Source organism: Ciconia boyciana, chromosome 4 (genome assembly GCF_034638445.1).
Source record: "Ciconia boyciana chromosome 4, ASM3463844v1, whole genome shotgun sequence".
In the NCBI taxonomy this organism is placed as follows: domain Eukaryota; kingdom Metazoa; phylum Chordata; class Aves; order Ciconiiformes; family Ciconiidae; genus Ciconia; species Ciconia boyciana.
In genome coordinates, this window is record NC_132937.1 from 102,246,045 (window position 1) to 102,262,031 (window position 15,987).

Consider the following 15,987-nt stretch of genomic DNA (forward strand, 5'->3'; position numbering starts at 1 on the left):
GCCATCGGTGGCGTGGAGCTGTTGGAGATCCAGCAGCACCAGCTCACACCCGGTCCTGGCTCAACAACGAAGCCATCTCTGCTGGCCTCCCGGAGACCAGGGCATGAAGCTGGGGAGCCCACCCCTTTCAGCTCCGCAGGGCTCCCTGGAGCCGAGCCTTTTGAGAAGCACCTACACCGCTCAGCACCTGGCGGCAGCACTGCCCACCTGGCTTTGTGCTCATCCAATTTCAAACACTTTACACATTGCAGCTTTTCTTTTGTGAGTCCTCTAATTTTCTCCTACATTAAAAAAAAAGGCACGTTCCCATTTCCAGGTGGCGGTGTGACAGTGCGAGCTGACGGCAGACACTAAGCGTCCTCGTGGCACCTCCGTCGCCCAGCGGTGCACAGAGCCCTCGAACTGTCTCTTTTTAACCATTCCCTCTACTCATTTCCCAGACTGCTGGTCTGACTACTCACTGTCCCCTGTGTAAATACACAGAACCTCCCAACTGGCCAGGTATCAGATGAGAAGTAACTCATACTTGGCCAACTAAAGCCACCTGTCATCGGTGCTGTAGCAAGTTTGGAGGTGTCTTCAACCACTGTCACCAAAACAACTACCTTGTCCTAGAAACGATATCTGTAGCCTGACTCGGACTACCAGTAGACTTTATTTTTGTTCCGTGCGTAAGCACAGATGCCAACATGTCCCTGTACCCACCTGGAAATATCATTTTGGTGGCTTGTACAGACACTCTCAGTTTTGCTATTGTTGCAGGCCAAAAAAAGTGATTTAGGAAGCATTTATGCTATCTGGAGTGTTTTCCTTTCTATTTTTTTTTTTATTTCCAATTCGGAGATCTACGACCGATTTACAGCATTTCTCTGGCAGAGAAAAATGCCAACTGTGGACTGAATTGGCCGCTGATGCCCTAAAGCAGCAAGGCGGCGAGCTGCCCCGCCAGCTCTGCGCACCCAAGCCCCGGCTGCCGCGGCAGTGGCACAGCTGTGGATGAGCATCCCTGGGACCCACACACCGGTGGGAGATGTACGGGTGGAGCCAGCAAGGCATTTTCCACCCACTCACGCAGAGTCGGTCTGATGCCCAGTTTTTTTCAGGGTGTTTTGGACCGGGGTGAGCACGAGCCGAGGCTGCTCAGCGCGTTTGCACAACAAGCCCCAGCCTCGCCGCAATCAGGACCAGCGCAGGGGCACCAGAACCCTCTTGTCTTAATCCTCCTGCCATGGCTGTTCCATTTAAAATTGTATTTATTATCCATACCACAGCGGTACTGGGGACACGGGGAAACAGATTTAATTAATTAGAGATTGCAAAATCCTTAAGTAAAAGATGCTATGTAAATGCAAATTGTTATTATACATGCTTTGCACCAAAACATGTTTACCATAGTTAAATTCAACATTTAAATCCACAGCCAAACTCCCAACAGAGTCAGGCTGTACATCATCAAAAGAGGCAGTTAATAGCCTGGGTCTTACTGGGGTACAAGTGGCCTCGTTTGCTTTCTCAAATGCGCTTGTTCTTTTTTAATGGCAAGATAAGAATTCATAAAAATGGAAAATTTCAACACTGTTTCAGTTAGACTCTGTCCTGAGTCTAACAGAACTTTTGTTTTTCAGATTGGCTGCCTTTCCACAGGATTTTATGTGTCCTTTTTTCAAGTCTTTAACGTGACAGGCCCTATTGGGAGTGACGAACAGATTATTGGAAAATGCACCTGCACTTTTATCTATTAAATGTGGACACTAAGCTGTAAATCTAGCGTTATGCTGCACTAGAAACCAACCATCTACCAACAGCGATTCGCGCTTCAAAACAGTCCCACAGAAATTAAAGTATAATTTGGTGATAATGTTTAAACACTGATCAACATTTCCACATAGGGACAGATTATATGACCAAAACGTAATGGCCTCAGAAGAAGACTTTTTATTATTGCTATTACAATTAGCCAACAAAATATTTAACAAAGCATTTTTCCAGAAGAAAAAGCAATTTCAACAAAACCAAACCTTTTCTTTACTTTCTTCAAAACTGTGTTGATGGGGGGGGCGGGGGGAGATTATGAAAATATTACATTACTCTTATTTCAGAGAGTTGGAACCAGAAGTATAAATTGTTTATTTTGAAACTACTTCTCATTAAAAAACTGCAAATATTTTTTTAACTCTGAATCAAAATAACTGAAATCCTCCAATCCTCCAGCTAGTGAAAACACAGCTGTAAAACTGTCGCTCACCGATATTTCAGCAAACATCAGCTGGATAACGACTCCCTCCAGGACTTCACGCGACCCTCCTTCCTCTCTGCGGGGCAGGTCCGTCCCTCCCACGCAGGTCTAGCTTACGCCAAGTGCTCCTCGTTCCCTCAATAGTCATTGGAAAGAAACAGGCACCCTCTGATGAGGATCCCTAACTTTATATCCAAAAATTCATGGGATAAGTCACCTTCTGCAGGTGCTTTCTCCTTTCCACCTGGAGATCTTGCTACAGGGATGACCAGCCACTGACCTCCTAACTAGTGAGAAATCGGTGAAGAAGTCGACTGCTATGTCATTCTTAAATTGCAAAGTAGCAAATGCATTTAAGGGACAAATAGTGTTTCCTAATGAAACCACGTTCTTTCATTGTGGTCAGCGAGACCTGGGTTTAGACCTAAATTCACAACAATAAACTACAACCGCAGAAGCAACTAGATAGAAGACTTTTTGGTTGATTTTTTTTCTACTACAGCAATATACAAATTAAAACAAACATCCTTTTTTCCCCCCAGGAATCACCAATGGCAGATTTCACAATGCATTTCCCAGCATTATTAAGGCACTTTTGGACTTCACATTAATGAAATACTGACCCTGTACCACATTTTTGTATCTCTAAAGTAATAGTTGTCTTCACTGTGAGCATCACCTGTGCAAGAAAGAGTGAAAAGTCCTATTTCACTACATATTCCTCAAAGGCTTGTATTGGGAGCTTTATTTTTGCTTCTAAGCTTCACATTATTTTTTTCTATTGGACACAAAAAGTACTTAGTTGCCTCAGATCATCATCAAAAATGGTCCATAAAAGGCAGATCAGGTAAGGCTTAGGCCAAAAGAGAAGCAGCCTGTGCTCGGCTCCTTTCAGCGCCAGTTCCAGAGAGCACAGCGGTGCTGAAGAAAGAAGAGCAGTGTTTATCAGCTAAGCTTCCGTCTTCAGCTTGGCAATTGTAAAGAGAAGGTAAAACTTGGAAAGAGGTGGTGACTCGGTTCTGATGTGGGACGAGCACTCAGAATCCAGCCAAGACACAGCAGAGAAGGGCGGTGTTTCCTTGGGGGTCCACCTGGACCTTCACCAAAGGGTTCAGCCCAAGACGATCTCCCACCTTACCTATCCACATTGATTAAATACTCTACCTAAGATGTACACACCTTGCCACACACCATTCCTGCAGCTTCTTAGTAAGACTAAACTCTTGATTTCTCTGGTGTACCCATAAGACACCTAATTTCCAAAGCCATAAAAAGAAATAGGCCAGATTCCAAGCTGCTTAGACAACCCCAATGTCCCCTCTTCTCCTGACACTCTCCCACACATTCCCAGAGGGACACAGCCCTTACGGTGTTCATCAGAGAGCTTCAGTCAGGTCAAGAATCCCAGGGAAAGCTTTTGAGAGCTGGTATCTTTGCTGGGTGGGTAGAGACCCAGGGATGAGGAAGGACAGAAAAAAAGGAAAAAGGAAAAACAAACAAACAAAACAAAACAAGGGAAAGCAAAACATCTATCTTTTCTTCCATGTTTTGTGGTATCTAAAGATGTTCCTTTAAACACATGTACAGACAGAGCAAAATAAATGGATGAGAAAGCTTCCTCGCCCACCTACTCCACTTTCAGGCACATCCCAGTACAGGCAGACCCTCAGAAGGTAGAGTGGTCCCAGCGCCATGGACTGCAGACTCTCCTAGAGCCACCCGGGGCACAATCCCACCAAAGAGACGATGACACGCAGCTCGTAGCCAGCAATATGGAAGCACTGTGCCTACCACAGAAATACAGGGTAGCTGAGGTTAGAAAGCAGCTCTGGAGTTGATCTAGTCCAACTCCCTTGCTGAGAGCAGGGTCACCTAAAGCAGGCTGCCCAGGACCATGCCAAATCAGGTTTTGAACATCTCCAAGGACGGACACTCCATAGCCTCTCTGAGCAACCCATGCCGGCATTTGACCACCCTCATGACAGAAAGACTCTTCTTGTCTAAGAGGAGCTTCCAGTGTTTCAGTTTGTGCCCTTCGTCCCCTGCCCAGTCACTGGGCACCACCGAGAAGAGCCTGCTTCCATTTGCTTTGCTTGCCCTCCATCAAGTATTGATGCACACGGGGAAGGCTCCCTCTGTGAGCCTCTCCTTCCGAGGGCAAACACTCCCAGCTCTAGCAGGGCACACCATCACCACTTCTAAGCACGTGTACGGAGTTTCTGGGCCCTTCTCTGCATCCTTCTGCACAAACTGCTGCATCTGCTGGCTGCTCCCACTCTTGCTCTCTGTTAGGTGCACTCTGGTCCTGTCGCTTGCACAGGACACCTCCTAAGCATCAGATCAAAAAGGGCCTGACCCTCCCTAATCAGGAGTCAGCTGGAGATCAAAGCTCAGAGCACCCTTTGATCAGGAGTATCGCGATCAAGTGTGTTGTAAGATCCCCTAACTTGGGTTATGCAAAAAGTAGATGTCTAGTCCAAACTCAACACCTAAGCTCTAGCCTGTGGAGAGAGGAAGGCATCTCCAGATTCCTCCACCCAAAGGCTGGTGTCTAGGGTTGCTCAGATGAATCCTCCATCCATAGGCTGAGAAGGATCTGTTGCCATTCTTCTGGAGGTTACCTGTATCCTACATGCCACTTGTTTTCTTGTTAAAAAAACAAGAAGTCCTTTTGGATTGCACTAAGCTAAATGCTAAACATTAGCAGCGTTTAATCCTGGCAAGAGATCAGCCTGTGATTTCAGAGGAGTGGCTCTCTCGCTCCTTCTGAAGGCAGCAGAATCCACGCTGGCTGCAAACACTGAACTGCTCAGGGACGATCCATTTTGGCAAGGTTTCCAGTCCAACTGCAGTGCCACCAACTCAAGCTTCAGAAGTGACCAACAATATCTGCCATTCAACAAAACCTGGTGAAACAGCGGCTCATAAATTGCAGTCACAGCACGATGGGATGAACGAAGCAGGATGAAGAGTCAGGAAACAGACTTCTATGAGACTGAGCACTCCTAAGGAAAAGCACGCTGAGAGGCCAGCTGAGGACTGTACGTTACAGCAGAACAGTAGCAAGAAATGACTCATCTTTTGACATGCATTTACCCCATTTTAGCATTTTCATTTTCTAACTACAAAAATCTGACAAAATATGCAGGAATACAGAAGGTTAAACATATCCCTGTTACCTGTATTAGCCACAGACTTGTGCCACCTATGAAGAAATAACTACCTGGCATAATATACTATATCTAAGGTGTTGGATGCATCCACACTAAGGAAAAAGTCAAGCTGATCTTTCTGGCAGTGGAGGAGTCTGCTCTGCCAGATGCATTTGCCCCACTTGCTCTACGTTCAGTTCAGCCTGAAGTCTGGGATCGGTTATGCCTGGTGGCTGAGTCCAGCAATGCAAGGCAGAGCAGGTCACTAAGATGACAGCCATTGAGAATTTCTCTCCTTCCCCGTCCCTCCAGATGACAAACTGACTCTGCTCCTGGTTTTGTTCTGTTTCTTCTCGCCTTTTTGACGCGCATACAAAATGTGCAGGAAAGCCACTGCGTTTGGCTCTACGGGACCATTGTCTCCAAGGCTGACTCCACAAAGGAGCACATAAGGTAAAACTCCTTCCGTGGTGTGGTTACAAGGTTGAGTGCAGAGGAGAAGGAATAACCTGTCTGTATCTGGCAGAGTCTCAGTCTCTCCCTGCACGGGTGCGTAAGCTGCGAAACGCACTGCAGCCTGTCCTGCACCAGTACAGCTCCAACCGAACACGCATCAGGCTGGAAGCCAGCGCATCTGAGAGTGCCCTGGCAGCGGCCTGGAAGAGCAGGCGAGCAAAGGGAGGCAAGCTGCGAGGGGGATGTCCCGGCATGGGAGAAGACCAGGCTCCCCCACTCAACATCTGCTGGAGGAACAAAACTGAAGCCCACTGCCAGTGCTTTGCTCTCTGCTGCTTCTTTTAAGGGAGCGATATAGAGTTCACGTCAGATCCCACTACAGTCAAACGCGCTTCTCTGGCTCTGGGTGAGGCTGCCCGACAGTCGCTCCTGGCTCTGCTAATGCAAACTGACTCCGCAGCCGGCCGCAGGCAGGGCTGCCCGCAGGTTCGTCAATCTGCCCTCAGCGCCGTATTGGAGAGCCACGCAAAGGTGTCAATTTAGCAAGACTTTGTCCTCTCAAAGTGATACCGACCACGCTGAAATCAGCAAGCCGGAGCAGGGCAAGTGCATCTGCAGGTAATTAGTAACAATCACAGGCTGCTTGGAAACCGCTGACTACAGCAGTAATGAGCTGGGCACATGTCATTGGCTTGTAAACGGAGAGAGCACTTATGGACCGTGGCAGCAAGCAGTAAGGGAAGGGGTTTTTTTAAACTTAATATTTAATGTGGCATAAAAACGATGGAGAGAAATTGAGTGGTTCTCTGATCAGAGCTTTGGCTGGTGGTCCAGAACACAATGGAGTTGGAGGATGAAGCAGTACTGAGAACTGTCACAAAATTTTTCCTTAGACATATCCTAGGAGCAAGTGCTGGCAAGAATGCCAATGTTTAAGCAATCCTTTCATCTTCAAAAAGTATCCCGAATGTTTTGATCTACCAGCTTGCTAAGAAATAGAAATCTTACATTTTCTAGCAACGTATCACAGAGGATCTTTTGCATCTCAACCCTCAACACTGCTTTGCTGCCCACACCACAGCCCAGCAACAAGAACAATGAAAGACTGTGATCATAATTTACTTAGGACCTCTGTTCTCAGCTTTATTTGCATTAAATTCTTTTACGATCTGTCTTACAGACTTAAGACTGACAAAATGAACTACACGTGGGTCGCTTCACAAATGGCAGCCCAGAAAGCCTCTAGACTTTCTCATAAAAACTGATTGAGCTAGAACGGCAGATACCAGCTATCGAAAGGACTTCAGTGTTCCTAGCTCAAACCCCTGTACGTCATATTTCAAGTTCTTTACCCCCAGAAATGCAGCTTTTCAGCCCTATGCCCACTGATAGCCCCACTCTCTGTTGAAGTGTCATGCAACCACACGTTCACAGCTCTGCCTCACACACCCCAGAAGAGTTCCTGATACAAACGTTTCCCACCAACAGACTCTTCTGGATACCACAACTCACTTGCCAGTGTTTTAAGCAGCTCTTGGTCTCATGACAGTGAAGGTGTTACAAAAGTGTTTATAATCTGGAATGTCAGCTGAGAACTGAGGTCAACCTCTCAAGCCATTAGCACCACCAGACACAGACTTTGGACATTTTGTGGAGCTTTATCCAGCCACCCCTCCCTTTCACAGCTGAAAACATACTAGCTAGCATGACCAAAACAAGTTGCCCCCAACGCTTTCAGTCTCCTGCTCTCAGTTTGCTTGGACACATTACAGGACAGACTGTCTGGAGCAAGGAAGAGTGGAAACACTCAAGAAAAGGTGAAGAAATAAAAGCAACCCAACTTTCTGAATCTCAAGAAAAGAGTGGAGTTCAGGTTGGCCGTTCCTCCTCCAAGGCGGAGCAGTTTGCAGGAGAAATGCCATCACGGATCTGGGAGGCTCAGGCTCTTGCCTGCCGGACAAGGGGCCAAGGACCAGGACCTGGCTCTGGCAGGGCTTCCCTCGTGAGTCAGTTCCTGACCATCAAAATGGGGCTGATACAAAGCCAACCTTCTTCCAGGTGTTGCCTGCCTTATCTACTGCCTACCCCCAACCATCCACCCCGGCCCCAGCTTAGGAACACTAAACCACTGAATTTTACCACAGGTTTGGTCAGACCACAGACAACAAAAAAGTTCCTGGAAGGCAGGGTACGTGATGTGTTAGCTAATGTTTGTGGGACCTCGCTCTTATAACCACCGCTTGTGTATCATTGCCCAGCTCCTCCTAATTTTCAGTGATATCTACTACAGATGAAGGGCCACTAGCAATACACAGCTTTTGGTTACAAGTGAAAAAGGGTCAATAAATGTGTCTCCTGTTCTGAATCCCCTGTCCCATGAAGGAAATGGGGTGGGAAAAGAGGCGTGACTGAAAAAGTGAGTTAATTCTTGGGAGAAAATGGAGAAGTCTGTCCAGAGCTATGGTAGGAAATGCATCACCAAGTGTGCCGTAACTTACATGCCTTGCACATTACAAAGTATGGCTTGCTGCTTAAATCTTCCTGCCCCCAACAGTCTGCAAGTCCCCTCAGCTCATTACGAAAGCCTCGGGGCAGAGAGCACAACTCGGTCGTATCGTATATGCCCAGTGCTACGGGGCCCAGGTGGTGCCGGGGGCTCCTGGGTGCTCCCAGGGCATGAGCAGCACAGAACAGTTGCTACGGGGGTTACAAAAGGAAAAGGGAAGATAACAGTCAGACCATCTTATCCAAAAATATATCAAAAGGCACAGGTTTTTAAAAGGGTTTTGATATGCTTGTGTAAATCTAAGTTTTATGAATGCAGGTGTTAGAAAACTCTACAGCAATAACAAATTAAAGATATAAATACCTACTTCCTTGGAAAAAGCGTTGTGTTATAGCTCTCACCCTGTCACATTTAAGACCAATGGCAGGTTTTTTCAAGGCTTGCTTCTCATAAAGCCTGCTCCACGTTTTTGATGAGAACTAGTAAATTTAACATTTGGAACTTTTGCTCAAGTGTAGGTCATGTCACAGGGAGAACCCACACGGAATCCCTATCGAGCTCTGCAGTGTCATTTCTATAGTCAGTTTTGCTGCTACAAACGTGACCAGTCAGCTCACCAAACTCTAAGGAAGTAGTAAGGTAGGAAGCATGAGAAGTGCTTAAACCAGCTTAAAAGAACAAGCTCTGCTGAAGCACCAAGTCAAACAACAGCTTTTGGCTGAACCTGAGGCAGTTCCCTAGAAGACAGAAGCGAGGAAGCAGTCAGCTTCTCTATCATCTTGCCTCCCTAACTTTCACTCCTTGGTAACGCAGCTCAGTAATTTCCTGCTATTTTGCTTCCCCCCCAGGACAGGGCTCCCGTCGGTTCCCATCCCACACTGTAAGCTGTGGACGCTGCCGGCTGGGAGAGCCCCAGCCAGGGACGCTCGCAGCACCCATGCAGGCGGTGCAAGGTGCTGCTGGGCTGCGCTCATCAGCAGAGCACAAGTGCCTCCAACAGGGCAGCAGGGCTGTCATGGGGCACGGACTCGGACGAGCAAGAGAAAAACACCCAGAAGACGAATGAAGGGCAACAGGACACCCGTGATGTGCCAAGGCAGCCTGGGTCTTTTGCAATGAGCAGCACTTCAGGCTTCAAAGAAAGATGCAGGGAGCTCTGCAGCAAACAATTACAGAATAATTTGCCTTAGGAGACATTTCTTTTTAACTTTTATAGATTTAAGACCCCAAACATGACAGTTCATGTTCCTTCTTTTATATATATATATATATTTATATATATATATATAAAACTATATATATGCTTTCTCTCCCTACCTGCTATAAGCCACAAATATCAAAAAATGCCTCTTTATGTCCATCCATCCAGCCCTAGACACCTCTCTTATCTATGAGTCTACCTCTTGAACCACCCACGCATTACCTGACAGTTATTTCAAGAAGTCTCTCCCTTCCCACTTCGAGGATTTCCCTACAGTTCATGTAACTCTCTAATTTCAGTTGAATACTCCTAAACTTTTGGCAAGAAGAGCCGAAGACTGATGCCACATTGGGTTAAAATTATTTTGTAACGACATTCGTTTTCAAAACTGCTCTCCTGCTAGATGGGATTGTAGTGCTTTCATGATACAATAATACTATACTAAAAACTGTGTCACCTTCCCTTTTAGCAACAAAATGAACAAGTAAATCCAATCTTTGGCAAAACAGAGAAAACCCGATGATGAAATCTGCAGAGCTTAGACACAAGGACAGAAGTAACACACAGAGGTAACACACATGGAAACACAGAGCCTTAAATCTTAAAATCCTTTTTTTCTGATTCCCACAATTCCTTTGGAACACAATTTCGTCATTTTCTTACCATTTGGGCAATCTCCTTCCAAGTGATGTGGTCAGTCCCAAATAACTAGGTGACCCAAGTATTCATCAAATTCTAGCTGTTCCTTAAGTCTCACCCTACGCCTGCTAAATAAATGCAGGTGATGCTGCATCCCTTGAACAAACAAGCTTTGCTTTTCATTTAAATGCTAAGCCTTGGTGTACAATTACAATTCCAGAAATTGTATAAAACACGAGCATTTGTAGGAATCAAAAGCATCCAAGATTGAAGCTAGTTTGAACTTTCATAAAAACTCCATCCAGTCAAACACGCCAGGCACCTTTATGAAAAACAAGCAACAAAGCCCAAAAGCATCCTGCTTTTCTGTTACATCTTGGTATTCAGGATGCAGGCTTGGGCTGGAGGGGTGTATCCCTTCCCGGACAAGAGGGATGGATGCTTCATCCGTCGGCTCCAAGCAAACATGACTGATTTATACAAGCCATGCACCTGACTTTCAACAGAGCTGCTATGGAATCGCAGTTAGAAAGAGACTTTTTGAGCAAATGACTCCACATCTGACACAACTCTTCCATAAAGGGCATCACTCTGCAATGTGCACACACACACACACACTTCACATCACTTATCGGCGTTGGAAAATTGCTTACCTGTGACAATAGGATATGACTGAGGCCCAGGAACGCTCGGTCCCAAATCTGCAGAAGTAGGGCTGGTTATATTGGCCTTCATGTCGTCTAATCCACCAGCTAATGATGCCATGGCTGAGTATTCAGTTGCCTGGAAAAAGAAACAAAAGGCATTTTAGTGATAATAAATTCACTATTCAAGAGCTTTTGCCTGTATGACAAAAAGCAGATGCAATACAGAACTCAAAAGTCCTTTGTTCAGTCAGTGTTAAAGGCAATACCCATTTACACAGGGGTGCTAAGCATCCAAAATGCTCAATAAGCTGGTCTGTGCTTATCACTGATGTTCTTGGAGAACACCAAAATGGGCTTTCTTTATAAAACCGAAGCCAAACTCATCAATATCTAACAAGTCTTTCCTTAAAGAGGAAATTTTGTAGAGTAACTGGGAGATGTAACTGCTGACTGCAAGTTATTTGCTTGTTAGAGAAAAACGTTTGTGCCAGTTAACCTGAGCTCTCCTTATTTCAGTGGTGGCACTTGAAGAGACACGCGCTGATGACCAGGTGGGAACAGGGTGTCCTGTTTCCCCCCTTTTGTAGGGAATGCTGCATTTCCTCATCATCTCACAAGAAACAAAGTGCACGTAAATAGAAGTATTTGCTTAATGGATGGATTTGTAGCCAACTGTTTCTAAATCAAAATTATTTAAAAATAAATCACCTGACTGTTGTAAGGATGCTCTCTTATCTCATGGGAATTTTTAAATCTCATTAGCCAAAGCTATGGTAAATGAGCAACAGGTCCTCAGAAATGAGATTGTTTCTGTCCTATAACCAAGTAAAAGTCCATGTAGCTACGGCAATCCACAGCAGGTGAGGCCAGTCCATACATCCAGAAGGACTTCCATGAAGCAGAAAGCTTATATTCATTTGACTTTTTCCATTATTTCTTATTGTCAGGATCATTCACACAAAACTGGGAAGTTTCCTTCAAAAGTTCTCCCTTCCTTGTTGCTATTTGCACTTCGAGTTTTAATCCCTTATTTGTGAGATCGTAATCATGCCCGTAACAACTGGAGGATGATGACTTTGAGTGAAGAACAGCAATAGGAACAGATACACTGAACAACAGGGACTCCGAGGCTGATCCCCGCTGTATTTCTGCAGACCAAGTCAACACAGAAGCTGTGCAGAGCTGAAGCAACGTAGGGCAACCCAGGAACCCGAGATTTTTCTGAGTGACCAAATCAAAACGTTACCTTTTTTTTTTTTTAGGAAACAAAAGCTGATCTGAGTGAACACAGCTTTCTCCCTCTTGCAAGTTTCTCAGAAGTGTCTGAGAACCCGGCACACAATCTAGTATTTGCCATGAGCTCAGCACTTTGGGTCAGATATATCTGTTTGTGTCTCTGTTGCTCAGTTCTCACTCAAACAGAAGTCAATTTACACAGATAACCCCATATTAGCAGATCTGTGTTAATATGGATGTTTCCTCTGAGGATGCAATCTGTGTGAGGCATGAGTACACCCCGTCACCTTGAAGGATCCCCCATACAAAGCTCTTTCAAATGAGCATGTCAAATACCTTTTGCCAGTGACCACTGCTGGCCACCCTGTCCTTTCACCCGGCCCACGGATCAGCACTGCAGGGTCCTCTGGACCGAAGGCTTCTCAGACATGACCCATCTTCTGTGCTCCTCCCTAACCCTTGCATTAAACTTCTCCTGCTCCTCAGCCCTTTCAGCTTATTCCTCCCACGACACCCTCCGTGCCCTCACGCTTCGCTTGCCTTCACGCACCCAGTCCCTTTCTTCTACCAGCACTGCCTCAAAGACGCGCACACCCACACCTCTGCTTCAGCCCCACCTCTGCGCCTTGGGAGGAACAGCTCCTGGAGCACCCCTGCTCTGGGAGGATGCCAGCAACGGTCCCAGCCTTCCTCCTTCCTACAAGTGCAACCAAAGCTCCTTCTTCTCATTCCGCATCCTACCAAGGTGCGGTTTTCAGCCTTCCCACACCACTCCACGCTGTCCTACGTCTGCAACCCCACCTTCCCCCTGCACTGGGCGTGTGCACATGCGGCAGCACCACTGGGTTTTTTCGATCCCCAAAGCCCTGATCTGACAAGACACCGGAGGGACAACAGCACGGCTGCAGCCCTGCGGAGACATCCCGGGCAGCTGGTGATGCACGAGCGCCGTGGGACGGGCCGGCAGCGCAGCCGAGGAAAAAGCTGTCCTTGTGCACTGCTGTTTGGTATTACTGGTGTCTGGAGAAGAGCACACATGGCTCCCTGGGGAAGGATGCCTTGTTTCACCCCTGCTGCTGTAAGCAAGCCATAACCGCACTGTATCCAGACCAGAAAATCTTTGTGTCTTCCCACGGCCGATCCACTGCTCCCCACAGGCAGGGTGTGAACGTGGCTTCCAGCTCACAGAGGAGGAGCTGGCCACCAGTAGTTTGGGAGGAAGCATCCCGCTGTGCCACAGGCTGGGTCGCACGCAGGGCTGGGACAGGAGGTGCGCGTCCAAACGCCACAGCCAAAAGCGGCTTTTGGGGCTGCCGCTCCTCGCACAAACCCAGCTGGAACCAGTCCAAGCCCCTGCCCGCAAACCCCAGAGACGGGACTCTGGAGCAGGCTGCAGATGTCGAAGCACCACAGCTTGCTTCCCTTCTGGGGTCCCAGGACCTGACGCAGGACGAGGCAGGACCAGGTCTCGCCTCTTAACTGCAACGATCTAGAAGCACCATGTCAATGAACCGGGAGCTTGGCCATTCAAGCTCAGACGGATTGACCAGTTTCAGTGTCAGAAGCAAGCAGCTACCGGGGTGTAACACACCCTGCAGGGGCCAGGACAGTGGGACCCCGTGCTCATCCATGCCACCCCACCGCGGGGAGACGGAGTGATGTGCAGCGGCACAGCCCTCCCACGGGCAGCGCTGCCCCGTCCCACCTGCCTGCAGCAGCACAGCCCCAAACCACGGGACCGCTTCTGTGGACCAGAGGGACTCGAAGTGTTACGGCTGCCCAGCGCAGTCCGGAGGGAGAGCCCACGGCTGGGCAGCACTGCTGCAGGGCTCCAGGAGACAGAAGTGTGAGAAGTGGAGGTTTGGGGTCCCTCCCCACTTTCGGTCCCAGCAGCTTGCTGCAGACAGGAGCTGCACCTCTTTTGCAATGGCCCGGCAACTTTTCCCAGAGGTAAGAATAGTGGGATTTTCAGGGATTTTCCAGCTGCTTCCCTGTTCCCATGGCAAAACTGTGCCCACATCTCCCCTTGGAGCCACCAGCGATCGGCCACCAGCAACCATACCGACCATGCACTGACCACCGTCGCTGCTCCCGGCACCAGGTGGAGCAAGCCTGGACTGAGGGGCAGCCCCAGAGGCCGCCGACCCCCCAGCTCCTTGCACAGTCCCAGCGGAGGAGCAAGCCCCCATGTCACACCCGTCTCTGCAGCCACAGCTCCCACCACGAAGCACAGGGCTGGCACGGTGGCAGTGAAATACTGTGCAGCCGAGAGCTGCGGGCAGAGAAGGAAGCAATACCACTGCAACGGTGGCCGTTGCCGCCTCGCTGCGAGATGCTGCAGGGAGGCGAGGGTCAGAAGAAGGTATCTTCTGGCCCCCAGGGAGTGGGGAGCCAGGGGTGCGGAGCAGAAGAGCCTCCACCCCCGAACCAACCGGCGGGCACTGCCTGCAGCCCTCCTCACCCCCTTGCAGGGGCCAGGGGACCACAGCACCCCTGAAGAACAGCAAGCCTCGCTGGCGCTGGGGGTCTGCAGCACTGGGAGTTCTCCCGCTCGTGAGGGGCACAGCAGCATCCCACCTTCCCAATCCCCCCAGGCAGAGCCTGTCCTTCCACACACCGCGTCCGGAGAGGACAGGAACCCTGGGGGGAGGCAGCGCTCGTGCAGCAGCCCCTCACCTCGTGGCCCCATCAAGGCCATCCTGACGACCCTCCCCGGGAGCCTCTCCAGCCGCTCGGGGGGCAGCAGAAGGAGTCTCAGGTTGGGCTCCTCCACTGGCGAGCCAGGACCGCTGTCGGTGATGCTGCTCGGTAGGTGAAAAATCAAGAGTCGGGTGTTCAGTACCCTAGAAATTACCTGAAAAATGACTGCCTGCGGTTGTACCACGCACTGTCTCATCAGCATGGAGCACCACTGCCATAGCATGGAGGAGAGAAAACACAGACACGTGAAACGAGGAATATATAAAAGGAGAGACCGAGAAGGACAAACCGAAAGGAGGGGCCAGAGGGAGTCTCGTGTGCTCCCCCTGCCCCATCCCGCTCGGCTCGGGCGGACGGGACCTGGGCACCTGGCAGGGGGCAGGGGCTGGGTCCCCCCAGCAGGCACGGCGCCCAGCAGGGGAGCGGCTGGGTGGGGAGGAGAGGGGTGGTCTCTGTGCGCCCATGGGCAGCAGCACACCCCCTCTGATGGGCAGCGGGGTCTGCACAGTCCTTTCCCTGCCAGCCTTTGCTGCAGAGTGCAAATGGGAAGGTTTCTGCGCTGGGAGAAGTTTCACATCCACCTCCACTGCAAAAGCGTTATTTCTAAATATTACCCCCCAGGGTGGGGGAAGTGATGGGCAGATGGAGGGAAAAGGAGTGCAGGAGTGTTTCGGTACCGTTTCCAAACAATTTATGCAGCGTGGCAGGAGGCAGGCTCTGCCGTCTCCTGCTGCACTACAGTGAAGTGGCGAGACAGCCCATCACCAGCTCCACCCCGCGCTTTTCCTAGCAAAGTTTCCTGAACGTAACCCACCTAAAGGTCCACCCACCATACATGTACAGCAATTTTATCTTTGAGATTTACCTGGAATTTTATCCCAAGGCGGCAGGCAAAGATGGATGCACAGTGGGGAAAAAGACTGCTCCCTAAAATAGCCTGTTCTGGGGTGCCGTCATGGGAGACTCCGGGAGGTCCCACAGGCTGGGATGAGCCCTGCAGCAGCCCTGTGACCTGGGCAGCGTGAGACAAATGCATCTCCCTCCTGCCCTGTCCCTTTTGCGGGGCACAGACCCCACACCCTTCTCGAGAGACCACACCAGACAAAGACAGAAAGGAGGTGTCTGCTGTGTGGGGCGAGCGGCCATTGAAAGGAGCCACCTGGCACCCGCCGGGACTCGCACGTGTTGCTTTTTGCATCTGCTCAGTTTTCCAA

The 15,987-nt window shown here is 49.1% G+C and overlaps 1 protein-coding gene across 7 annotated transcripts in view; it reads right to left on the minus strand.

Annotated features, from left to right (window-relative positions):
• Positions 1–15,987, minus strand: part of PAX5 (paired box 5) — a 139,737-nt gene that overhangs the window by 52,841 nt on the left and 70,909 nt on the right. For 6 of the 7 annotated variants that reach the window (XM_072859404.1, XM_072859403.1, XM_072859401.1 and 3 more), the window contains one exon: positions 10,844–10,973. In XM_072859404.1, coding sequence (XP_072715505.1) covers positions 10,844–10,973 — 130 coding nt within the window. Of the gene's footprint in view, positions 1–10,843; positions 10,974–14,927; positions 14,985–15,987 lie in introns of all 7 variants that reach the window. The other variant, XM_072859397.1, reaches the window with a different exon arrangement.